Source organism: Varroa destructor, unplaced genomic scaffold (genome assembly GCF_002443255.2).
Source record: "Varroa destructor unplaced genomic scaffold, Vdes_3.0 BEIS01000002.1, whole genome shotgun sequence".
NCBI classification, from domain to species: Eukaryota; Metazoa; Arthropoda; class Arachnida; order Mesostigmata; family Varroidae; genus Varroa; species Varroa destructor.
Genome location: NW_019211455.1, coordinates 44,679,206 through 44,706,654, shown reverse-complemented (window position 1 = coordinate 44,706,654; position 27,449 = coordinate 44,679,206). Strand labels below are relative to the sequence as shown.

The window sequence follows — 27,449 nt, the reverse complement described above, 5'->3', positions numbered from 1 at the left end:
ACAATAACAGCATCAACGTCAGTGGGACTCGCTGAAACAGCAATACGCTCAACAATAACCACATTGTTTCACCATACCAATAGAGACGGAGTTGACGAAAAGTGGGTCGTTTTTCTTTTCTTACGTTATCTGATGCGGGGCGTTAACGTTGCGCCCTGTTGTGGTCGAGTCCATAGGAAGCTATGGTTCGAGAGGACTGCCGGTACACATGCACACTTCTAACCCAAATTCGGAATTGCCTGAGAGCTTCTGCGATTCGCCTAATTGTGACTCGTTTCACCTGTCTGACACGGCGAGACGATCAAGCCGTTGTTAACATCTGATATTATATGTCAGTGCGTGTTATAATGAACAGGTACGTCTAAATACGCTTATGGTAGTCGTCAAATAACTGAAAGCAATGTCCAGTTTAATCCAAGCCTAGGCATATACTCTAATTCAGAGCGAGCACTTATCAACTAGTTATTGCCGTTTTCGAAGAGGATGCCCAGCCTACTCCCTAGGCGACATGTTCTCCTGTGGGGGGCAAGTTCTTGATGCTACACCGGAGAGGGGATTTCAAGGAGTTCTTTATGTAATGAAAATGTCGTCAAGCATTCAAAAAAAAAGTACGTAGACGTACCTCGGTACACATAGGAACACAAGTCATCAGCTGTGATCAGATCGCGCGATTGGACACAGCGTCCCCTAGTGATCGGCAATCTCCAATGGCAACTATCTTTATGACAACTTTATACGAATACGCTATGCTCATTTCTTGTAAACGATCAAGCCAAATAAGGAAGCCTTTTATCTTCTACGCGGCCGTTAAATAAATAGAGACGACCAACCAGCTTCTACAGGCGCTACGAGCGTTACCTTTGTCGCGACTGCCGCAGTTTCCGTGTCATCACGACGTGAAATTACTCAATTTCTACCGTTTCGATTCTGCCTTCGGTCGGCGAGTGATCACTGAGGGACGCATCGCATGCTTTCCCATTGTTGTTTTGGCTGGTGCTATTGTTGCTATAGCTGAATAGAATATCTGCACATCGGTGTAACAATAATGTCAACGTTGAATCTCTGCGGTATTTCACAGCACGGTAGGGTATCGTCTTTACTGTTGAAGACATGTCGACGATATTACTTTCATGTCGACGGAGACGGAACCGACGCCAGCAGCCGTAACGATTCGCACGAGTGAGTCTACGACGCCGAACGCGTCAATTTTCTTCAATCGTAACTAGAACCGATCAGTCGCTATCTATTCTTTGAATCTGCTGTATCCCCAGTGTTAGGCCGATTCTTCCGCGCACAGTCCCACCACTGACGACAACGAGCAGAGTAGCAACGATAATCGTACTAATGGTGTATTTCCCAACAACACTGCCGCCGACGCCACAGGCCCAGCACAATTCAGACACGCTGTTCACCCCTCCGCATAATGGCCAATGTTTGTTTTTCAAGTCACCTGCGTAACCTAGCTAGTCTGACTTCAGTCAGCTATTCGATCGGGATCAGAATGCATAATAATTAGCAGAAAACGATCGTGCTGCATAAATATCTCCAAACAGCAGCATAACTAATAATAGCAATAGATTGTATCGAGCGGAATTGATTTACACGTGTTAACAGAACGATGAGAAGATGCGTACGTTGTTAGTACTATGCAAACTGCGCCGATATATTGCGACGTATAAACTTGTCTATTTGGTGATGGCTCGATTATACCGTACGGTAATTATTGCGCATTACTAAGAAGTATTAATTCAAATTATATGCCTGCTGTGGCCTGTATGGTATGACCTTGTGATACCGTTGTTTGTTTCCTTGTTCTTCGCGATGTGAGGCGAAATCATCGCCCGCCTCGATGAGTGCTCTGTAAAATAGGCCTAATCCGGTCATCGATTACATCCTATGGAACATATAGACAGAGAGCGATGAACAGAATAACGTCTTTATCTCGCGTTCGATACTCGGCTCATTGTAGAAGAGGGTGGCAGGCGATCGTGCTCAACGTGAACCATTCCATATTAAAAGCGACCTATAAAGGCCCTTTTCGTTCTAGTGAGTAACAGCAAACTACAACGGAGTGTTCAGCGGCTCTCGGTAACCTAGGACGCGATTTTTATAAGCCAGAGGTAGATATAAGACTCAAGTGTTTATCGTTCATTTTATTACCATTATGTATTAATACCTAAGCAAGCACACAACAAGGTTACGATTTTGTATTTTGTGATTAGCAAACAACACGCGATGCCAAAACAGGAGTCTGGAAGATCCGAGTCGCGTAACATCTGCATATGCTATTTACGTGTTTTTAGTACCCCGCAATGAAGGGCAAACTTATAAGCGGATTTATCTGATAAAGACGCCCCTACTAACTTTAACCTCACCTAGAAAAAGAACTACATGTTTTTCAATGTATATAATTGATTGTTGACAAAGCATACCTACAATGAATATATCTTAAAGAAGAACGCGAAATCCCGATTACATACGCTAAATTAAGGGCACACGACGGCCGAACGATGGAACGAGTCCATTGAGAGATAATCCGGAAAAAGACCCAGACTTGTTACTCACATGCACTGTTATTATACACCAACCTTTGTTACGGTAACATACTGACGTATTCATTTATAATCTCCTATACGCAAAGCAGCTAACTGGTATTAGCAGCATCGACAATATGTACGTCCATGATTTTCCGTCGACCCAGAACTTCACTGACTGTTCTGAGTGTCTGGGTCGCTTAGCTCGTCTGTCCCGTCCCAGTTCTGTGTACAGATCCCGAAGTAGAGGCCGCTGACTTTATAACCCGTTGTCATCGAATGTCCGAATCTCCTGCTCTCCAAAAGGGAGACGCCGATTTTAGCGAAACAAACGCGCTAATCGGTAGATAGCGCTATGCGAACAGTGGTGCAATCCGTTGAAGCGACATCTCGCTAATTTTTCCCGTCCTTCAACGGTGGCTGCAAAAAATGCAGCAGTAGCAGCAAATGCTCAAAACTATACGCACCCATTCCTCATGCCGGTACCACGAAGAAGTATATAGTACTGCAACGTTACGTACTGGGACGTTCTCCTACCTTTCTCCCCTCTTCACTTTTTTGAGGGGCCTCGTATAATCGAAATGTTGCAATGATGACTGTTGTTGCCGCTGCTGTTATCGTAATGAGCGTGCTGAGTGAGGCGGGTCCTGCTCCTTGGCTTTTCACCATAGGCCTGTTTTGTAAAGTGACGGTTGTCATCTCTAATAACAATCAAAAAAATGTTTAGCAGCGCTGTCCACGCGTTGATTCGACTCGTTAACATAATCGTATGAGTATTTATCTACGTAGACAGTATCTCCCTAGCGTTGACGTTCGCGTATGCGGTCTTCGTTGATGCTCTATCCGGTACACGGACTAGGTTTTAAGCGGATCTGTATGCATGGACATACGCTGTATTAATACCGTGCTTGTTTTGACGCTAAGTAACAGGTTGGAGATTAGCTAGGTTCTCCGTGCATATCACCACCGGACAGTCGAGAAAAGCAGGAGAACGCAGGAGAAGCTGACCGTCGATCAGTTTCACCTGCGTTAGCGATCGCTCTCTCTGTCTGGATGGGATCCGTTAGCTAATCGTAGGCAGGTAGATGTAAAGCAGAACAAGTAGGCTTTATTTCTGGTGGCCATCGTTAGCAATACGATGGCTCCTGAGCTGAGCAGGGGGAAAGGCGTAAACGTGGCTAAACAAAATCGTTTGTCAGATTAATTCGCTCTTAGATTTATTGCATTGGCGTGTACGCCGAAATCAATCGATGTATTTATTTACTGCGCGGAGTGTATCGCGCTTAGCTGTTGTGCCGGCTATGCGCAGACAGGTCCTAAAGAAGGCCAGCGTATGACGTCCAGTAGGCCGATCCGCCAGACGCATATATCGTCGAATAATGATCAACAACGAGTTTATTTCCAATTTAATTGGCCCCTCCGCCTGCCAATCACTACCCCTCTTACCTCTGTGGGATGCATGATATGCAATCATTTACGGCACCACTATTAATCATTCCTATAATATGTAACCTCGTTTCAATCGATACGCTTCATGCCGCCATTGCTGATGTTCCATCATAAAAATGATGATTTTTTGATGGTAATAACGATGATATCTCTGTTAATATGGCTACGCGTACTCAGGTGTGATCGGATAGAGTGTCATAAATCAAGAGAATAAAGATTAAAGGCGCGCTGATTATATGGGTGACAACATTCAATAACATTACTGTACACCACTTTAGTATACATATATAAGGAATACGATAAATACGAACTTTTTGAGTTTATGATTTAGCACGAATGAAAATTAGGCCGGATTATCAGAATATGATGATCAAAATGACGGTATAAGACAAGTATTTTATTGGCCTGGTTATTTTTATTCGTCCAGTTTGTCCTTTTATCGTTGTTGTATTGAACTGGCGGTAAAATGGTTAACTCATTGAAGGTAACCCATAGGTTCTCGTAGCAGGTGAAAATAGTAAAATTTCCCCACATTTTCTCCACTAAACTTCGCACCCCATCCATCCCACCTTCTCCCCCGGACGTAGACACACTTCGTTTCGATGAACAGCAGTCCTAGACGCAAAGCTTGTAACATTTAAGCCTGCTAATTGAGACGGTGTACGAATTGCTATGCGATTAACAGCGGAACACGAGATTCGCATCAACAAAGTGAGTATAACTGAAGTATAAGTTAGTTCGGATAAAGTTACGAAGATGCAATCGAAAAGGCATTGGCACACTCACTGACAAAAATCATTGGCAAAAGTCATTGTCACAAATTGCCAGTGGTAAGGAATAGCCATCGTCGAGTCGACCCGACCTGACTTGTCGACGGTAACGAAATGTAATGAAAATTTCTTAAGTGATATGAAAAAAGGACCCTCGCTTCCATCCATCCATCGTTTACATGGCGGTCCTTTTGAAACTTGCTGATGTAAGGTGATATAATGAAAAATTACTCCTACAAGAACCAGCACACGCTGATCTACTCCTGCAACGGTATTAGGTTACGACTGCCCGTCCAAACTTTGGCTGCTGACTCTGAGTCAATCGGACGCGTAAAGTTGATCGACTCCAGTCGCTGCTTTCACATCGAAGTTCTTTGTGTTCTAGTGGGTGGGGTGCCAGTGCGGTCCGATCCGACAATTGAACTCATGTACACAGATACACATTCCAGTACAAGTGGGGCGTTACGTTACTGGATTGTGATGTTGAAGCTTCAGAGTCACCAGGTCGATGGGGGTCCACAAGGCATTTGACTTGGCAGAGCCACGGATTGATCGCGGGACAATTGAAGCTAGGAAATGTTGGACGTCTAGAGAGCTGGTTAGCGACAAGAATGACTCGTCAGCTCAGTACGGCATCGGCGCGGTAGACGCGACATTCAACTGTGATAGTTGAACATTTACTACGAGAACCGCTCTGCTGGTAGAAGCAGACCCGATTCGCTCTGCGACTGCTGTCGCGTTGCAATGGTCCCACAGCACTATGCCATGTAACTGTGTCACACTTGGCAGCCTCCCACCGCTAGCCATTCCGTGGAGAGGGTCGTTGGCCGTTGCTTGCCAACCGTATCAAGGAGGCCTCGTTGTTCGCTCGCCGAAGTTTAGCTGTACAACACAGTACAGCCCCTCAGAGACCGACATTCTGGATAGGGAAAGAAGTAGAGCTGCCTGGGCAAGCATGCAACGGTGGTCCCAGAAGCTGAACCTAATGTAAGATAAGGGTTCAATAGCACTCGTTCAATAATCGAAGTCTCACTCATCAAGGGCTGAAGTCGACTCAAAACCGTTAGTCGTTGCTGCTGCTGTTGTTGTTGGTAATAGATGTGTGTATGTATGAAGTGTATATGTTTGAGTCTATGGGCGTCAGTAGCGGCGTTTTGGACAACTGCGTTTCTTCAAGCTGCGTACAGTTCAGATGGGATAGTCACCAGGGTAATATTATACAACCCCTACGTACACACATAAGGCATTGCGCTCGTACCGCCCAAAAAAAATGGATCTGCAACGTTTTCGGACCGTTCGACTATAAGTTCAGTCAGAGCGTAGGCGTTCAGAAAGGTATCACGTAGCAAATGCAAACCAGCCGATAGGTTAAAATCGTGCTTTCGTTAAACGGAGAATAGACGTTATCGGTGTTACGATAAAGGTGGCTTTTAGTGGCAGTTAGCCGTTGTTTACTACTAATAATAGTAAAAATAACAGTTCCACGTGTTCCCCCCATTTACTCAGTGTAGAACAGTATTTAGCCCGTGTTCACCATTGACACCCCCTTTATTAACGTAGCCTATGTCCTATTCCTGCCAGACGTCTCAAAGGCCATAGCGACAACACGACGAAGACAACTAGATTGCGATCTAATCACCACAGGCTGTTAGCAAAGTCGCCCGCCGAGAACTGCCGAAGGGGCCGGCTGTCGAGCAGGTCCATTAAAGTTTTGAAGTCTGATTTCTCTGTGCTATCAGCTACCGATCAGTTTTTGTTTTCTCCACTAGTTACCTCAGTACCGCAATTGTCCAAGTGTCACACAAGGAGACTACGACGCTGTCTTAGACTCAACGACCAGCATTTGCGGGATTGTAAACACCCGTCGCGGCGCCTACCTTTAGTTTTGCCTGCCCAAACGCCCGATCCCGCTGTAACATAATAAGCAGCCCGCCTGAACAGGTGCGTAGTGAACCGGCTTTTAAGGGCAGTGGGCTACGATAGGTTGTGGCGGAGCAGTCGATTGCTACGATCGGACATTTCCCATCGTCCAAACCCTCTCCCAGATCAGCCACGATACACGGTTTTAGGTGTAACACAGAAAATGCAGAAGACAAGCTACATAGCGTTTTAAACTGAAAGATCGAGTTGCGTCGGCTTCGAGTCATTGATCAAAGTTTCAAAATTTCAAAAAAAAAAGATAAGCGGAGATGCTATCTTATCTTGCGATAGCTTATAGAGGCAGGTACGTGGACGACGGCAAAAACGACGACATTTTCTGCGCTCGATAAGAGAGAATATGAGATAAGAAACGAGATATTGGAGAACCCCCGAGATATACGTGCGATCAAATGAAGTTATTGGAGATAAATTGGCCTCGAAGTTACCTCATCAGCTCAAATCAGGTGACGAATGCCTGTTAGCGCTACACAGTTTGGGATCAAACGTAACAACACAACAGCAGCTTTTGCTTTGGCCTCTTTTCTGCCTGTCTAAGGCTGTATAACGGAAACGCTGCTATTGCTAGTGGATTTGGTTTCTCTATTAAAATCGTATCAATCTAATTCGTAAAGCAACTCGGCAGAAGCGTTGATCAGCAGGTCCGATACGGCCTGGTATAAGGCAACAGCACCTCGTGTGATTGTCTATCTCAACATTTGGACAATTGTCGTTTTTCTTGAGATTTGTTAATGATTCGAAATATTTTTGTTTTTAATTCCATTAATTTATTTTTAGCATGAGGCATTTACTAACTGAAGAACCACCATGCTGCTCGCTGTTGTGGTTTACTGGGAGAGACAGACCTGAAGAGGTTTACTTTTCCGTTTACGAAATAGAACTTCGTACAGATCGCGCAAATAGTAAGACAAGCGGGACTTTGACACGGGTGTTTGCCCGACAGGTCGGCTAACGAAAATGTGCTAGAGAACAATAGCTCACATTTTAGTTGTACTGGATCAGTCTGCCGCCTTGTTATTCTACGTTGCTTTAAGTGACGAGCCGTATATTTCTTAACGAAAAAGAACAATCAGCAGAAGCGTTGTGTACTCTCGTAAATGACAGATTATTCGAGGACAAAGAATGAAAAAACGAAATTGCCAACGAGTAGCCAAATTAAAGGCAAGATAGTTTGATTCCTACGGACACCTATACGAATGTATAATATTCTTCGTAGGGACAAAATAGACTGAACTGTTGGATTAAACAACAGCCGAACAACAACGGAGTGGCTAGATCCACACCGCCATGTGAGTGCCTTTTGGACCCTAAGTGTGTGTAGGCTAGTATACATTTATCTGGCTATAGTTGCATGAGCCTTGAAGATCTTAATGGCACAGTGGTTTTACCCAGTCATCAAGTCTCCATCGTTTTGTCTATGTTGCACTACAAATGGACTTTTCAGACGCTACCTTGCCAGGGCAGCCAAATAGGACGAGACGATAAAGGTACAAATCGATTTGTGTAACGACAACGCTAGAGTCCCGGATCCGAGATCTTTTGAGTAAAGGAAATTTCTTGATTGGTGTGTATTTTAGATGCCCAATCGAAGCCTGTACCAACCCAATATGATAACGGCGAAGAATTGTCTAACGCAACCCAGTCGCTACTGAAGGCGTTTCTCTACCGCCTGTTTTAGGGCTGATCCCGAACTTTGAAGACACTGCACGATGACGATTGAAACAGAAGATTACTGCGCGACAAAACCAAAATCGCTACCGCACGCATGTGCAATGCTCTCAAGGGAGTTTTGTGCGAAGGGGCACCTACATTAAAATACACTTATCCCAACTAAGTGCTGCTCGGGGAGCTTAAGTTTAGTAGGCACAGCGTTGTGTAGTGTAGGCTGCCTGATGTACACGGACCCCTGTCCTGAGCTGTCGAACAGACCAACGTCACCCTTGTTTTTTTAAGTTAATATCGAGATGCGAGAAGCAGTTTCAACAAGCAGTAATAGCAGCAGCGCAGCAGTAGCAATATCGAAGGTGCGCTACAATTCCTATTTAGGTTTTGCTAGGGATTTACACCCAGAGGTGTTGTCCTTCGCCTTAGGAGGATGAGATATAAAGAGTCAGACTCAGACAGCGATGGTTTACTGCTATAACCATGCTGAGCTGAGTGGATCTCCACGACTGTCGTGTTTTGGAAAATAAATTACCGATACTGATCGAGTGAAGGATTTCAATATCATGTTTTTATTAACTCAAACCGCTTCCCTCGTCAAGCTTAGTCATTTGCCACCTTCACGAAGAAGCACTTATTCACGGATTTTTATTGTCCTGGTTCTTCATAGCAATCATCTAACATATCCAACCCCAATGACGATCATCCCCTTTCTTAATGGATGGACACCAATAGCGATTGCGCGTAATACTACCTGTATAGTATTTCTAGCTAGGTAGGCTGGCTTGCTGATCGATTTTCGAAAACTAGCGCGCTTCCCATACACATACACAGACACAGATACACATACGTACACCTATCCAGATCTGTTATTATCGTTTTGTCTGTAGCAGCTGACGGAGCTTCAAACGACTAGTAACCGTACAAAAAGGTACGTGCGACAACTTCTAAATATATTGGTACCCACCAATAATGAAGAGACGCGCAATACTATCGACATAGTAGGACAGACTGAAAGAACTGACGTCTGACGTGTAGGAATCTATGTGCGGATTTTGGACATATCATTATAGTACTGGCTCTGGTGTTGTCGCCAACAGGACGGAAAGCCTGGATAGACACAGGCATGCGTATAGCTATATAGATAATAACTGTACGTGGCTATGGTATAATTTCCGTCGTAGGTTGAATTGTCGACGGGGCGAGTAGGCCGCCGAATCAAACATTTCGGAATAGACGCAGATACGCATAAATAAAATAGATGGATTCCAAATAAAAGGGACGACACAGAATTTATGATAGGTATAAAATAATTGTTCAAATGGTTCTCCTTAGACATATATGAGATATATACGTACATCTAAAGAGAATCACTGGAGGTGCGGAGCCGCAAGAGCTAAGCACGAAGGGATGCCCCCAGTGCTGCAGATTGTCACTAGAAGCAAATGCACTGGCACAAACGCAAGGGCTAGTGAAAATTGAACAACCGAGACAGAAAAACATCGTTGAAAATCCCTACTACCAGCAACAAGTTTTTCTTTATCGAAGAGCTCTACTCGGAACAGATCCGACAGACAGGCAGTCCGATCAGGCGATCAGCCCGTCTACGAGTTATAGCAGAAGCAGAGTAAGTGCAATGTGTTTAACCTTAAGCGGGCACGCTCAGACGGACCTGAGCCAATTTTGGACGCATCAAAGCAAGCCATATCCTATCGCTAAAGCTTGATACCACGGCCACAGCCTTCGCGTTCGTTTTGAAAGGCCGCAATACGAAGATAGCCACAGAAGAGTCTTGAAAGGCCTCCAATAGCTCGGATATGCTTAACAGCACAGACAAACCTCTAATTGTGAGTGGTGATGACAGAAGTACAGTAGCGACACCTGGTGGTATTTCAACATATCGCAGCAGAAATAGCAACAGGATGGCAGATAGAAAAAGGAAATTGAACTTAGGCACTGATGTACAACGAGGTTGAGATTAAATATATGCTAATACGAAAAAAATGTAATTATACTGACGAAAATATTTTTAATTATTTAATGCACATTCAGTTAGATCGTGCGATGTGTTACACATTTCTAGATTCTATAACTTATTGTCCTGTTTGTATCGTCACATATCTAAACTATACGAGCGTCGGGTACTTAATGGGCGACGCTCTACTATATAAGAACAGGCAAGGTCTGTGGGCACAATGCGACCACTCAATGTACGAAGGAAAAAGCATTATATCAATTGATTGACGTCGGAAGTGTCGTATATGGATCAGCTAAACCGGGTATTTTGAGGCCTTTTTTGGACAAGCTGAGTCACGTACCTTTTTGACGGTTCCGTGATTTGTTCCGAGGAAGGCGACGCTGTGCTGTTGCGTGACTGTCACGACAACGGCCGTTAGCGTTACGCCAGTCCACGTAGCGGCGGCCTGAGCCCGGATCGGCGCGCTGCCGTTAACTTTAAGCGTCTCGTTACAGAAGCTGTACACGTTGCCGCTTTTCTGTAATTAGAGTAAACAAAAGAGCAGAAATTGTAGTAATTATGACTGTGCCATGACCACTACGCCACCTGTTAATCTAGCAACTTCTATATAGTATTTGGAGAATATAAAAATACGTGTATTACTTTTGTTATTACATGCTATAAGAAATATGTTGATCAAAAGCATCCATGACCCTATGAGGATGTTGGGCACTGAGTGTCCCGTAGCATACTATAGTTTTCTATGTCTATCTAGGTTGCCATTTCTATCCAACACCTTTATAGTATATTACGTTTATAGAATGCTATGGGTGCAATCTTACATGCGCCTGTTACGTATGCCATTGCTTTATATGCGGTATTCATCGAACAAACGCTATTAACAAACGCTTTCTTTTATAAAATCGAAAACTCACAGCGTTTGATCCTCACCACCCGGACACCTTAAAAACTTCTAGTTTCATCTTTAACCTAGTCGCATATCTCGCTGCGTATAACATGATGCAACCTGCGTATTCACCGCCTAAAGTGATATGGCTGAAACGTTTGTCGGCCATCGTTCAGACGACGCTTGACTGGCACTGGGCAGCTTCCTCCATCCGAAGCACTTCCGTTGATACATCAAGTTTATTTCGACCCCGTATACACACAAATACCAGGATCATGTAGAGGCTTTTGCGTTGTCATGAGCGTTGCTCACAGTTGCTTTGCGACCAGCCATCGGTTTCTCCCCAGACGGAAAACCGAAGTTTCAAGTTTCCTGCTGCCTCGGGCAGCATGCAGAAATCACTGTACGTGCGGGCCTTCTCTTAGAGAAGCATTACCTTTCGCCACTGCTCCTGAGGCAACGAACGACCCAGCGGTTTTAGTCTGTCCAAGAACTTCAGCGATGGTGGGGTGGTCCTTTCGTTTCAGACTCGCTGAGTGCAAAGGCAAAGTAGATGCCCAGGGGTGCCCTCTGGCTCCGCCTTGTCTGCCATTTGCCCTCTGCTGGGGTCATCCGGTCACCCACACTGGCAGAGCGTTTTATTGAATTTTTACGATTCTCACTCACACCCTGCCTGTGAGTTCCAAAGAGGCCATTACCCACCAGCAAGCTTTACATATACTAGTATTAAGCTCCGCTTTTTCTACACAACCCAAATGGAGTTTGAGAATAGCAATGTTGACTGCGGTGCCGCTTCTACGCAGCGCAAGGAAAAGCTAAGCTTTTGATGCTACGAACTCAGAAGTTATTGTCAGTGTAAGAGAGAAATAAAGGCATAAGGACAAGTACTGGATGGTGTAAGTCTATGCTACTATGAGGCTCGCTGCTCCGTAATATTGAGCACCAGCACCTGCGGGCGTCCTCTATAATAAAATTCTCGCTATGTCAGAACGAGTATTTGTATATGCCTATATTATAAGACCCTGCAGTTTCGCGCGATCTGTAAAATCCGTTTATGTGTGTGTGTGTGAATGTATGTGTCGCTTTCTCGGTAGCTCAGCGGTCTTGTCATCCATGCCAGCAGGACAACATCTGGGCGACAATCAGCAGGGGATAACCGGCAGAAGGAGCCAAGAACCAGTTTCATCGTTGTTGCCGGGTCGAGGCAAGTCCTGAATCGAGCCCGTAAAAGGGACATCGCCTGAGGGAGAGCTGAGGTTAATATCCGAGTAGCGCCATGAGGCGAGCATGTGCGCTAGTACAATTTTACAGAAATTCGCCTTTCACACACTTCTTGGCCGCTTCCAGCTTTGACATAACGGTACTCCGGCACAGGCCATCAACCGTACATCAAGCCTATCCGTTCATGTCGTGTAGAAGGCAGAAGCGGCAAAAACACAGACCAGTTGAACTCTCCCTCTTTTCATTCCTTCGTAAAAAGTGGAAAAGTGCCTTTCTGATGATTACGTGAGACTTTCCCAACATTGAGGTAGCAACGCAGTAAAGCTTTCCAAAGACAAAGGCTTTAGGTGAGCCATCTAACCTGCTTTATCTAGGCAAAGATAAGGAGGGAAGCTCGTTTCCGCTGTGAACTTCATATTGTGCACGTATGAGGACAGAGCAGGAAGAGGTTCACCAAAAATAAAAAGCCTCAAAAACCCTTTACTTTGTGCCCGGAGCAATGACTTAACAAGCTCGTAATTCAGTCCGTTCGGCTACGCTTACTTAGCGTTTGTTTTTAGAAAGAATGCTCAACGTGCCAAGTATTGTATTTCGTAAGCAGTCCATATGCGTTCGACCAGCACACGGCCATCCCCAATAACGTTGAGAATACCGACCATCTGTTAATATGGCTGAAGTCATATTATTACCACCATTGCGTTAAATGTGAGTTGGAGTATGTCTTGGAGGATCTGATATAAAAATTTATTTTTATCTGGTTCCTAAAAAAGCAAGCGGGCTGCACAGACGACGATGTTCATTCTAGCGCCAGCCACCCGGTGGTCCCCAAAAGCAGTTCGTGCGGGCCGTTAACCGTCATCCACGACAACTGTGGTCCAAGTCTTGCTTCTTTAGCTTTGCCGTGTCCTACATCCCCCTCCCTGCGATGAAATGGTCTTCAAGGGAACTGTAAAATTCCCAGAGGATGGTGAGTTTCTAGCATATTTTTCACTGGTTTTCTCTATTGGGCTTCCGTTGGCTCAACTTTGTTTCGTTTGCTGTTATACCTTATCCATCCGCTGCCCGGCCGCTCAGGTTCTGTTAGTTGCCTAGAGTTTTTTCGCATTTTACCTTAACTTTCACTCTCTAACGCACCTTCCTTCCCGTTCCTCGTTTTTCAACCTATCATTCCTATATTACTTGCTGCTTCTGCGTCACAGAGTTAGGCTCATAGTGAACATCGTATGAGTCTTAGGTCCGCACCAGGCCAAAAGGACATTGCGCAACATACAGCTCACAGTAATACCGTTGGGTAAAGTAGTGGTGTGGTTCAAACTCTTATTGAGACTGACACAATCCGGTTTTCGCCTCCTGCAACGAGGCACAGGTGCTGAAAAGTCGCCACACCCTACAGGCACGGCCGCTTGCCGTCTACTCTGGCAGCTTCTCTACGATGAAATCAGCAACAGCAGCAACGAGACGAAGTGAGGAGGCTCCCTTATCCTCTTACGCCAGCGCAGTAGTCCATGTTGGTTCACCCAAAGTGGCAGGATTCTGCATCCGTATCCTTGCTCGACATATCCCATTGCAGCTTCCCCGGCCTTGAGCACGGCCATTGCCGCCCACTGCACTACCCAAATTATTGCTCTCGCTACAACTGACAAATACGTCTATTATAGCAGACAGACGCCAGTCGTTCGCTGCGAGCTCAAAGATTCTTCTCGATAAGCTTATATAACCCAAAAAGTCACGATGATCCATTCCTCCTTCCCGTGTTTCGTTGTCGAATCCACGCGCTCCTGCTTTTTTCCTCCCTTTTCCACTATCCACACCCGGTGTCAGAAAAAGCCTTGAGCACGAAAAGTCCCAAGGAAAAAAGGGGTGTATTGAGAGCAAAACTAGATGCCCGGTGGTGTACACGCCCAGATATATCGACCGACAGACATGCGCCGCGTGGCCGCGTTTCTCTCCAACGTTGACTAACCCAGAAAAAGGTGCCTTGCAGGCAAGCAAAACCCTCGCTGTGCTTAGCAGGCGCCAGTAATCTACCCGACTCCAATTACGCTTATTCGCCGGCACGTCGATCGCGCATCAGTGGGCCGCCAGACAGCAGTGCGACCTGCGTCTTCTGCTGCTGCTACTGCTTTCGATGTTGCATCTATGCTGTTGCTTCCTTTAGCAGCTGTGGCGGCTCATTGGTTTCTGCTCCCGGCTTCGCTTCTCTCGTGCTCTGTTTTTAGCCGTACTCATCCCTCTCCCTAGCAGGTTCCCTCCACCACTTCTCGCTCTCTCCACAGTTTTCTCCTCTTTGTGGAGCATTAACAGACAGTGGTTGGGCAGCGGTTTCCGATTGGTGGGACCGGTCAGTTTGCCCCACTGTCTAACGGCTATTGCCAGTTTCCTAGCAATAAGGAGTCTAGTGGGACAAGTAATAGGAGTGACAGCAGCAGCAGTCGGTAGTAGTAGAATAGTAACTGTAATAGCCGGTCCTGCGTCATGGCTCACGCCTCAGATGAGCCTAAAGAATGCATGCCTGATGGATCTCTACATAGAGAAACCGTCTAAGACGTGAGAAAAGGATGAAGAGAGACCCAAAGTTTTCAGTGTCGTGTGTCCCAGAAGCGAGTGGTTCGCTATGTTAACTGATGATGACGGTGGGAATAGGGCCACAGCAACTCAACCATAAAGTCCATGTCGTAAGTGCTTGTATATCTACTGTGACATTAACGCACATTACGACGATTGCTTCCGAATAAGTAGAGCAGAAGCGCTGTTTGGTGAGCTCTAGTCGCATGCGATCGTGCGGTCAACGAGGGGGTAACGTTGCGCTCCGTTTCTAATGTAGTGCAGTGCCACTGCTCCATAGCGGTGAGAAATAGCTAGTCCCTTAAGACAACCTCGTGGTATGCCAATAACCGGACATGATCAGTCTATTAACAAGCAAAATCTAACAGTCATGATGAGCTCAGCCAGAGGTTCAGAGGGGGGATCGCATCGCGAGTCTGCACTAGGCTCTCACTTTTCCTCTTCGGTTCGCTCTTTCGACTCTCACTCTCGCAATAACGGTGGCGCATGACGCAGGACTCAGCTCAGCTAAGGGCATTCATGTGAAAAAAACTAATTTCAAGCGACGGGCTGTCCTCAAGCTCGTCGCCAAGGGGCAAACGGCTAATTATGGAACGCACGTGGATAACCTTATCTTGCTCTATATGGCGGCAGAACAGAACCTTCAGGAAGCTCTTGACTTGCTTTGCAATCGGCTGAGGGGGGATGCTGCACCATCGAGAAGGAGCGACTGAAAAACGAGGCCACTAATGGTGTATGAGCAAGATGCAGCCCGCTGAAGAGCCAATCGGTTCGTTTCTCACTGCAGATGGCAGAAGAGGATATCATAAGGGGAATAATATCATAAGAATATCATTTCTGCACTACATGTACCTCTGCTTTTACGCTTCCGCTACTGCGTGTTATGCCCCCTTCATAAGAATGTAAGTTATAATGTTGCTGGTAATTGCGGGTCCTGCTTCGGCTTGCTGCTGCTACAAACTCCTATTGCCATATTGCCAACAGGTGCCCGCGTTCTCTTTTCCTCCCGAAACTTACGTCGTTGGTATGAGGTCGTCTGGAGATTAACTACGGGCCTAGCGAGGTAAACAGGCGAAGTTAACGTGCTCGAGTGTTCGTATCACGCACATATGGTCTCTTGCATGCAACACGAAATCAGACGTAATAGAGTGGAGATACAGCTTTTATGTATCTGCTAGGGTGATTTAGGCGGGAGAGCCCTCTTACAGTAGAAACGAAAATGTGTCACACTAATGATTAAATAGGAATAGATGCATGTAACACAGATTGCTAGGTGTTTCAAGGATGATTCAATAACATGATCCGTCTCCAATCGATGCGATATGATATGAGCGTTAACTGTTCGGCCGGGTAGTATAGAGTATCAGCTCAGTTGCGTCTTCAGTGTCTTCAGTCTCACAGCTTCTTCGCAGACGTTGATAAAGGTGTGACATATATTGCACACCCAAAGGGCCATCTATGTCCTTCTGAGATTTTCAAAAAGAATCAAGGAACGAAACATCATACCATGAAACCTTTATATTATACGCCTGCTACCGCTGGCGCTCTTCTCAAGCCGACGACACTTCATACTGACTTTGTGGGCACTTACATTTAACCCACCTTCATTGCTTGCTAAAGCTTGGTCTTTTCAGTTGCCCAATGTCATGGTGCTGCTGTCGGTGCGATGAAACGGAAGTTTTTGAAATGGCTGCCCTCAGGTCTTGCTGCTTTACTCCATCGAATTCTCTTCTTTCCTCCGATCTATCAACGAAATCTCCTTTGGACGCAATTCAAGAAAGACGCTTTTTTCTAGGAGGACAGTTCTGCGAGTGTAAAAGCGGCCTGGTCCATTGAAACATCTGCCACTTCTTCGCCTGGCTGGATCTCGGTTTTTCTGTCCCGTTTCTTTCCATCTTTATATTATGGGGGGAACACCTTTGACAGCAGCACTGTCAGCTCTATTTAGTCAACCGCCAAATACGCTGTTAGCCGTTAAACCCATAAATATGAAACAAGCCCCTGTTTTTCTGCCGCTATTTTTCTGTCTCCGTCGATCTGAAAGTGAACGCGAACGAAGACGACATAGAACTGGAAACCCAGGAGAAGATACAATAAGTTTTGGCTGAACGGTTTATAAATATCTATTCTATAATACCATCATGGTTTGTATATAGCAGTAGATGTAGAATGTATTATTAGGTTTGACGGGTATCTGAATTAGGCGATTTAAAGCAACCTAACGGACAGTTGACCCATTGATTTGAAACTCTTCAGAACGATCGATGATAGTGACGGTTTGATGGCAGCTAACACAGATGTCCTCATCTATGTCAGATCAGTACGGCAATATTTCCTTTGACATCTCTGTATTCTCTTACATATCTCATAGTAGACTTTGATATAATGACTTGTCCGCGATTCTCTAACTATGGTCGTAGTTTATGGTGGTCTGAATTCTCCATAAGATTCATGTCCTTTGACGTTACATGATAGTAGCTGGGAAGTATTAATAATCACAGATGTGACAGATACTACACCGCGTGCGAGCTGAAATTCGGCATTCGTCCGTAGAATTGGACGCGTGTAGAATCTAATCGTCAACAAGTTTCGGCATAAAATTAGTAATTGTTCCAGAAGGCGAGCACGGCGCAACAATCGAACCGTATAGTTCTTGCTTTTCCAATATGGCATGATGTTAATCGATAGACGCAAGCAGTAAGTCTGTTTTTGTAGGCAATATCTGTACCATGTGCTGTTGTTGCAATCTGTACCTATAGCTACTCGCGCTCTTGAAATACGCATAGATAGATCTCAACAGTATCTAACCCATCATGACCCTATGGGCGGAGATATCTTTAGTCGGCGTTTTTTGAACCATGTCCAGTGGCGGCCAGTCCAATGAATCATAGGGATCTTGATGGTATCAAGCGATTGGGTATGCCAACTACGTGCCGTTTTTCCTGTATTTCTTCATTAGCTAATTACAGAAGGCATAGTAAGGGAGAGGTATGCATAAAGGCAATTAGTCAAAAACGAAGAGACCGGGACGCTGTACTCCACCAACTTACACATGGCCTCGAACCTCATTGCGTTATTCGCAATAATTGTGGTGAAAGATACCACTCGGCCTGATTTTCTCGTTGCCTCCAAACGGCAAGCTGATGAAAGCTCCCTTTGAACATTTCTCGAGCCCGTTCGTTCCTTCGTTGGTTTAACCATCCGTAGTCCGTCGTCTACCATCTAAAGATCTCATCTATAAACCTTCAGTGAATGTTTGACGGAAGAAAAGCAAAACTGGTCCTGGAACGGAAATGTTTTTTTTTAAGAAGTACAGAAGGAAAAACGTTCTCCGCCTTCAAGCCTTCGAAATGCTACTTTGGTGCGGCCGAGGCAGGCCCCGCGCTGATATTTGGCGGTCCCTACAGCCAGCTTATGCCGACTCTGTGGAAACAACCACAAACCACGTTCATCTCTTTGCGCCACTGCTTTTCACCGCTGCTGCGCCTGCTTAGCAGCAGGCCACATGGCAGCGTCACTCAAAGCTCTCCTGGCAGTTGCCCATGGGTGCTTCCTGTGAAGCCTGTGGGTCCTCATTGGCTATACCAGGGCCTTGCGGCTCATAACCCGGTAGCCCCGCTTCAGAAACCGATCACGCCTACGCCGTTAACATTTCGAATGGAGATAAATACCGGCGTGGATGTGAACGCCGCGGGACATTTTCCTCTTGCCGCAGCTATCGCCATAGCTCACCACCTAGAAATTCAGCGGTTACAGTCGGGGCAACTTAAACTAACCCGAGGCAACTCAAGGCGGCAATGAAGCGTAGGCAAACCTTCAAGAAGCTTTGCCTACGATCGATTGTAGGGAACCGGTTTTCCCAGGGCTTGTTCCTTTATTGAACAAGCATTTCATCATCATCTCATGGCGGCCAGGAGCGACACCAGCTATGATGGCAGCAGTAACAGACCTCCACGAGGACTTTCAGCCAAAATGCCGCAAGCCTGCATGATCGGGAAGGCAATCGCCGACAAAAGCTGCTAGCAGCATCTCTTTTTTGCTTTGCAAAGGAAAGCGCTAGCCAAACAGGGTGACCAAGACCTTCTTATTGGGTTTCTTCGTCGTCCCGCAATTGGGGTTCGTGTGCCATAATGGAAGAGCTTGAGGCACCGCCGCTGCCACCGCCACCGTCGCAACTACAAGGAAAGAGAGAGAGCAAAGGTTAATAAAGAGACAGCCCGGAACGCCCAGGCAGCCAGTACGGCCATGGTACCTAGTATCTTCTATAGTGCCTCATAACAGTACATCTATCGCGGGTTTAGGCTCGGCAGCGATGGCAGCAGAAAAAGCAGTAGGAAGATCCTCTGCCCCTACTGCAACGATGGCCACGACCATCCTTCGACGGGATAAGAAGCCCTCTGTCCCAAGTGATCCTCAAAGGGTCTCACCCATGATGAACCGCTCCGTCTTTGCTAGCGGGTCCTCGGCCTTCAGCATCGTCCCCGCAGGCACGCTCTCCATAAAATTGGTATAAACCCACATACTTCATGGATGGGTTGTCCAGCAAACCAATAGACAACAGTTGCCCATCAGGCACATTCAACTGAGCACCCTTCTTCCTTCGACGACGATGTCTATCAGTATTATTCTATGACTGGTGCTGCTAGCACCCAAATGTCCATGGGTCCACTATAAACCCGCCGTCTCCATGTTATAGACGTTTAGCAGTAAGAGCCGTTGGCTGCGAGTTAGACAGCATCCGAGGCCGGACTCGAAGCCGGCGCCGGGCCGATTATCGATGACGGCGACTCAAAAAAGTAAAGCAGCGGAAAGGGCGGCTGTAATTTATTTGATAGGTCCAACGACAAAAAGAACCAGCCGACGCCGACAACGGCAATGATGAGACTGGAAAGGCAAGCGGACGTGTGCCTGGAGATCATAAACGGCATAATGCTATACGCGTTAGAGCTGTTGTTGCTGCTGCCACTCCTGCAGCTGCAATGGCAGCTGTTCGCTAGACAGGAACGTGTCTAGTGGTCGTTGTTATACGGACACTGAAGTTATATAGGGCTAAAGCGAACGGGGCTGCAGCCACGGCGGAAGTTAAGTAATAATTGGGTTTGTGGTATCACGGTGCTTCCTGGTTATTTTCTTAGCTATCGCAGGAGTTAAAGATAAAATAACAACACGAGTATTAGAAACAGGACGAACGAGCCATTGTCATGTTCACCAGCAATATATATATATAATAAAACAAATTGTCTAATTTGCGCCAGCGTGACCAAATGTAACTAGCGGTCAGTGAAAAAATACGTTTTGTAAAAATAGCAGGGCAGTAGCCCATATCCGTTCAGTCGTGTCGGAAACAACCGCTTTTGCATCACTGAATGCAAATATCGCACGCTGACGAGGTTTCGCTGGCATTCAACTACAATAGTGAAGCTGGAATTGTAGTGCCTAAATTCAACATAGATTTAGAATTTCTCCATTGTGAAAAAAAAAATATACGTGTCTACCATGAAAATATACGTGTCTACCATGAAAATATACGTGTCTACCATGAAGGAGAAGATAGCTACTTCATATAGTTTAGATTCGAAGTTTTTCCTGATGTTTGTTACTTATGATGATGGTGTTTTATACTGCGTGCTAAACCTTGAAGCATAATTTTGGGTATTGGCAGCAAAACAAAAGCCTAAAGTTAACGACTAGTACCTCTGAAGCAACGTCTGCCGTACAGCCGAGAGAATATTGCTTAAACTGATACAGAGGCGTAGTTCGTTCTTTATCAGTTATTGAAAAGATTAGCAAATCATCGCGGGCAGCCACTGCCCCGGTTTTCAGCCATTTTCTATGAGTTTCGGAGCTGCAGCCCAACGAGCAGGGCAACGGATAGTCAGGCTTAGCAGAGCAGCTCGTAGTCAATCGAAAACGCCGAAAGTAGATGCCCATAAGGCATCTCATTTTAAGGCGATGCAAGATCCCCCACTTCACCCAAAAATAGGCTTAGTTGCGAATAAGAAGGAAGCGTGTTACGGTTTCCGATTTCGAACCGTGACGACAAGGACAGCTTCTCTGAACATGGCCTACTATGAGGCCATTCTGCTTTAAGCCGGTCCTCGAGAACCGGAAGTGGCAGGGGGGATGAAAGCCCGTGGGTGCCTGGGCCCGTGGGGAACTGAAGCTGTGGGTTTACTCGAAAGTAAGGTGACGGAATGCCGATAAAGAACAAAGCGGAAAACCGAGCACTGGTTAACGTCAAGCTGTGGGGAGCTTCGCTTACTCTAATTTCTCATTTTATACATGCTACTCCTCCTGCAGCCGTTTGCTCACTTAGAACAGACAAATGCTCGATCCCGAGTGACTGCAGCTGTAGAAGAGTCAGTAGAAACGTTAGTTTTCAAGGATCTGCCATCACGACAACTACAAACATCCATCAAACTTTTAACCGAGTCTACGATCCATATGGAACTAGGACCCATCCCGTAAAAACCATCGACGCAATGTAATCTAGATGCGTCAACTCTTGTAACTTTAATTAACGAAAAAAGTCAGGGGTTTCAGGGGTTTTTAGGCTAGCGATGCTCAAAGACTCACCGGTTTAGTGGATCGCTTCACGTCCACTCGGCAATCATCTTCAACGAACAGCTTGGGCAAACATAGTTGATGCCAGCGTCATCGTCTCGAAGCATCGGCATGGGTTTTTCGCTAGACGTTGGCGGTCCACCCAGCCGAGCGGCTTCGTCCGTTGACGAAGCGTAAAGCATCGCCTCGAGGCGCACTCCGTTAACTCCATCGTTACCATGGTGGTCTTCTACTTTCATACTTCCGCAACATATTTAGAATGTAGCCGTAGCCTGCAGAGTCACAGTCTCTGCAACAGTCTACACTACTCTCAGTAGCGACCATCGTCCGCTGCTAGTTTCCCCGCAAAGAAAATGGTCTTTAATTATCTACACTCTTGTTTTACGGGGATCTAGTCAAGCAGCGTTGTCCGGCTGTTACGATAAGTTACAATAGATGGCGGGCGCCCTCGCCCTGTTCGCCCATCTAGTGCTACCTGTATCGGCCTTTCTTGCCGTTACCACTACAGCCATCATTCCAAGTGGAAGAAGGAAAAGAAAACTTCACAAAGTTCATGTTGTACAGAGTTCTTCTCGTTCGACAGCGCAGGACACAGGCCAAGTGCAGACCGCGTTTCGGAGAGTGTGTTAAAAAAGTGATAGACGACCAAAGAGGAACGAGAGAGATGCACGTGGCAAGGAAGAGGTAGTCAAACGATGCCGCTACTAGCTGTCGTCCCGACAGTCAACAACTGGCGCCCGCCATGAAGCGCGGCGTGGACCGCTGAGAGGATCAACACTGGGCCACTGCCAGACACGATGGCACGGGAGTTGTGCAGCAGCGTGGACGTAGGTTTGGCTACGAAGAAGGTATTCAGCGCGCCGCCCAACCAGCTATTTCATTTCTACGCGTCTCTTGATGTTACCCAGTGACGCTTTTACATCAGATATAAAGAGGCCTGCACCGATCCTATAGAGCAGAAAGCTGGCGATGCAGCCAGTATGGCGATTCCAGCTACCGGCACGACTTCAGAATAAAGTGTACATAAATACTTTTTTAAATCCGGCAGCAGACAGCGTTGCGGACGCGCAAGCTACCGTGTGCAACACACATCTAATTACAACAAGTAAATAAAAGTAGATAGACAAGAGTTTATCGTCTCGCCAATACCTTTTGCGTAGTAGTAGTAGTAGCTGATCATCATGCGGAGAAGTGGCTTCACAAAGAGTCTTGTCCTAATCCTATGGTCCCGCCGTTGCTGCCTATTCTATTAGTAAGAAGGGTCTTATTCGTATGTAGTGGTACATAGGCGAGAGCTGAGAAAGAAGTTCGCATCGCTTGGGCATGAAGTAGTAGGACCGCGGTTGACAAGTGTGTTAGAACTCAAGGGAAACGAAGCAGGCTGACAGAACGATTGTCCGTGTCCATCGGATCATACAGTACAGTGAGATGACAGTGTTCTATGATCTTGACTGCTATCTGCCCAAAAAAGAGAACCAAGACACTGCCGGAAACCTCGAGCTGTTCCGCTTTTTTTTGTTGCTCCCACTGCCGCCGTAGGGCAAAGCTACTGAGACCGGCTGAATGGTTAACGGTCACAGCCAGCCAAACGACAAAGACTACGCAAGAGACAGAAGTCGGTAGTTTGCCCTAACGCTTTTGGCGAACATCTCGCTGAACGCCCAGGGCTTTCTTCTAGCGCGACCCTGTAGAATCCCTACTGCCGGTTTCCTTTGACGGCCATCAGGATCTGGTTACAGAGGCATCGATAGAACCTTCCCTCTAAGTCCCTATATATATGCTTCCACCATTAGTCGCTCGCTATCAATGGGCTACCGGGCACTTAGACGTCTTCATTTTCTCACTCGTCCGCGATCCATGGACCGATTCCATGGTACATCAAAACTCGACTCGGAATAAGCCGCGGTCAGTGGTAGCTAGTGGTCTATCGAACAAGAAGGCTATCACTCGTTGTCCCGGATATGGTCGTAATAGTGAAGCGACCGTCGGTCACTTCGTTATGGCACGAGTATCTTTGTGCAGGAAAACATGATAGAAAAAACACCCTCGCCTATTTAGGTGCTTACCTACTGAATCATCCGTAGAAAAGGACGCTGAAAATAGTGCTAGCATAGTTGACAGAGTAAGAACAAGCACTACAACTACAATTACTACGCACTGGGATCGGCTCCACTATCGCAAACACCCATATGGACATATATATGTACATATAAGCAGGTTCGTCCATATCGACAATGAGCAGAACTGAGCCGGACAACGGCCACCATCGCAGCTCACTTTTCCTGCTCTCTTGCTATGATCGTCGACCATAGGTGGGCTACGGACTGTTACTACAGCTGCGAGAAAGACCCAGGCAAGATCCTCATACGATTCCGGATAACACCATGCTACTGGGCCCTGGAGCTTGATTCACTTGCCGATTGTCCAGGCCGATGATCAATAAATGCATTTGTTGCATTCATATTGTACAGTAAGCGATGGTAGATGTGGCGGCGATCGTCGATGGGACCAACCCATCAGAGCAATCCAACAGACTAAGGCGGCCCACAAGGCATAGAATTATCGCATGTTGTTCGAACGACCGCAACTGGGCGACGATACAAAGCCTAAGGATAAGGAGACCCTGCAGACAGGCTTCCCCGCGTTCAGCTGGATCTGTCAACTGCGTCAAGTGTTTGGCGTCCCAGGCGCTGGTTCGTGGTTGGCCGTAACCCTGACTGAAGCAGCTTTCTCCATTGCAAGATAGGCACATTTGCGTCAATGTATACGTGGGGAGACACAAACCACAGATAGATAGGCAGAGAAAGGTAGCTAAAAAAAATTTGGAAGGACATGGATTTCATCTATTACTGTTTGATTAACATCGCGTGTTGTGTGTACTGGGCGAAACGTGTACTAATACAGGGAGCCAAATCTCCACAGACCCATTCATGGTAGATACAGGGCCTTGAAGAACTTCGTTCGGCCAAGTTAATTTTATACCATGCTCATTCGTGCTGTAGTTGTACAACTGAGGGAAGGAGCTGCTGATGTTGATACGCGCTTTTTTCGATGCAAATGTCAGCATCCATAAAGGCGCAAACTGTCCAATAACCAGTTTGAGAAAGGAAGACAACAAAACAAGCGAGAATTTAAGATGCGCTTGATTATCTCGTTTCTTTCGTTTGGCAGACCCAGCGTCCTAGCCTCCTTCTTTTTTCTTTCCCGATCATTCCCTCAGACTCTCGAGTTCCCGCAGTATCGAATATTCTTGCCTCACAGTGTATTTAACGACATGTCCGTGTTACAATGAAATTGCTATTGTCACTACCTATACGCACTAGTGTAAGAACTAGTAATAAATCAGAAACTAAAAAAACCGTCCATAAAATCTTCCATCTTGAAACAAAGATCCAGCAGTATGCCTCAACGGCCAAGAAATACAAGACTGTCGTTCTCTAACATACTGGCCTTGCCTTCAGCAACAAATCCTTGTTTAAGGCAAGAAACTAAAGTGTTATTTATCTTATAGATTCAACCCGTTTTTGCTTTGCCTACGTGCAGCCGTAAATTGATCGTACATGCTGTATCTGCATGGAATTCGTCAAGCACACAACATTTTACAAGAGCAGGCCGTCTTTCTTTATTTGTAGGTTTTATTGACGTCAGTTATTCGCATGAATTAAAAAGTGGTAAGAAATGACTCCGAAAATTGCTAACGGTAAGGCATATTGATGTATGCCAGTAAAAGTAGCAAAAAATAAAGTTAACAACTAAGTACGTTGAGTGCATGGCACTTCATTCATAACATACATAAAAACTGTGTATATAAACATATGTTAGATCATCCTCGCTATTTGAAATTTCAGCAGTTAGGTAACGATGGCACGAATAGCGTGCTCTTTTAAAATATACTGATTGATTGAAGAAGTTCGTACCTATTTCTGGGAAAACAAATATACGTATACACACCTCCAGGTTTTATTTCATCGTAACTACGTATGTCGGCTAGCATGTTTGTTAACTTATATTCATGTCTGGACTCACCCCGGGAGCAGGACAGTCGGCCAGACTGCCGGCTACGTAGTCCATGTTCCTTGTCGCCACGGTGCCGTTGTAGCACATGTGAATATTCTCGGTAAACATCTTCTCGATCTGTCGCAGCGGATAGATACAGATCGCGGAGCGGCCGCTAACTTTTGTCGTATGATCGACGCTCTGAGCAAACGCGCCCACAAAGATTCGACGCTCATCCCTCAGACCGAGCGACCGTGCAAGGTCGGACCCGGCCTCGACAACGGTGGCGTCCTGAAGCAAATTGTAATCCGTGCCGTCTGCGCCCTTGCAAACAAGGCTGATCTCGGTGTAGGTATTGAACGACGGGTCCCCAGCGCATAACCGAGCTAACCGTGAATTGTACCCCAACTCCTGCAGCTGTAGCAAATGACTTCGCATCTGAACGGTGGCAAAATAGACATAATCATCAGTGTGAAATCCGTACACGTAACTGACGAGGTAATAGTCTTTGACAGTTGTGCCAAGATCCACGCGTGCAATGGTCGAGAATGAATGCTCGAGAATGCTGAACAAATCGCCCTGCTCGAGACTTCGACCGGAAATCGCCGGCCGGATGTCACTATAGGTTCCGTAGCGGGTCCGCGTCGTCGCCACGTAAAGCATTCGTTGTTGAACGTCACCATATTTCGCCGGGCCAATCATAGCGAACGAAGACGAATTTTCATCGTTTGTTGCCACCGGAATCGGCACGATAGGCTCCTTGTCCGTAATGTCGCTCAGCTCCATACGCTGACAGGCGCCCTGGTGCGTACTCCCGCATACGATCAGTTTACGGCTCTCTTCATCAATGAGTAAGACTTTGTTGATCGTGTTTGTCGGCCGAGTCTTGTACCCTGTGCCGTTGCAATTCGTGGGCGGACAATGCTCGTGGTCCCATTCCGGACCAGTGGCAACGCTCCGAACCAGCGTTAGATTTTCATTAAACTCCATAATGACGTTTGTTGCACCGGCGAACAGGTGACCTGTCGTCGGATTGACGATAATGTGCGTCAAGTTGACTGAATGATTGCCCGGTAACCGAAATTCACTAACGCCGATGCTGCCGCTAGAGATGGCGCCGGTGCTGCGTCTCCCATTGCTTCCAGGACCGCTGCCAATTAAGCGTACGGCAGGCGCTATTTGCACTACCAAAACACTCAGCAACACTAGACTGAACAGCTGTTCGAGCGGTGACCAGGGACGGTGACGCCGTCGCCATGGCGATTTCAGGTGGGAAGCCGCGGCGCTTCGACGCCGAACCGTCAAGCGAATCGCGGGAATCATCGTCGCGCTTATTGATCTCGTCGGTAGCCCCACTTTCTTTGTGTTCGTCGTGGTCGAGGTGTTGACGAACTGGACGGCTTGGAGCCGGGGGCGACGAAAGCTCGAGGGCTCGTCGACGCGCGTCATTCTTCACGCTTTGGCATAATTTTCGACAGTAGGATACCAGAGAAGCGGACCGGAAACCTGTAACAACAACAACAAAAACGATTAAAGAACAACAATGGCAATAAGGTAGAATATAGGTTTAGTTTAAAAACTCCAAGTGCGATAGAATAGATGGCAACATACGATAATCTTTGCCTAAATACCTTCTTCTCCAACGAATTCTTTTCAGTTCTGTCTGATATGAGGTACATAGATAGAAAATCGACAATGATAACTATGCAAGGGACGCACATATATATACATTCAACTCGGTCTCTTTTTCCTACTCTCACAACAGGCTTCATTTCTTAATGTGTCTCTATCGTCGACGTTATAAAGCTTTATCATCTCTAAGCACGAACCCACCATACTTTGGCTTAATGTTGTTACCTATAGGCAGTAAGCACGAGTAGCTGCTG

The 27,449-nt window shown here is 46.3% G+C and overlaps 1 protein-coding gene across 7 annotated transcripts in view; it reads right to left on the bottom strand.

The window, feature by feature from the left end:
- Positions 1-27,449, bottom strand: part of PlexB (plexin B) — a 182,436-nt gene that overhangs the window by 66,355 nt on the left and 88,632 nt on the right. For all 7 annotated transcript variants that reach the window (XM_022790090.2, XM_022790091.2, XM_022790092.2 and 4 more), the window contains 2 exons: positions 25,594-27,069; positions 10,672-10,848 (listed from right to left, as the gene is read on the bottom strand). In XM_022790090.2, coding sequence (XP_022645825.1) covers positions 10,672-10,848; positions 25,594-27,012 — 1,596 coding nt within the window. In that variant the 5' untranslated portion in view covers positions 27,013-27,069. The remainder of the gene's footprint in view (positions 1-10,671; positions 10,849-25,593; positions 27,070-27,449) is intronic.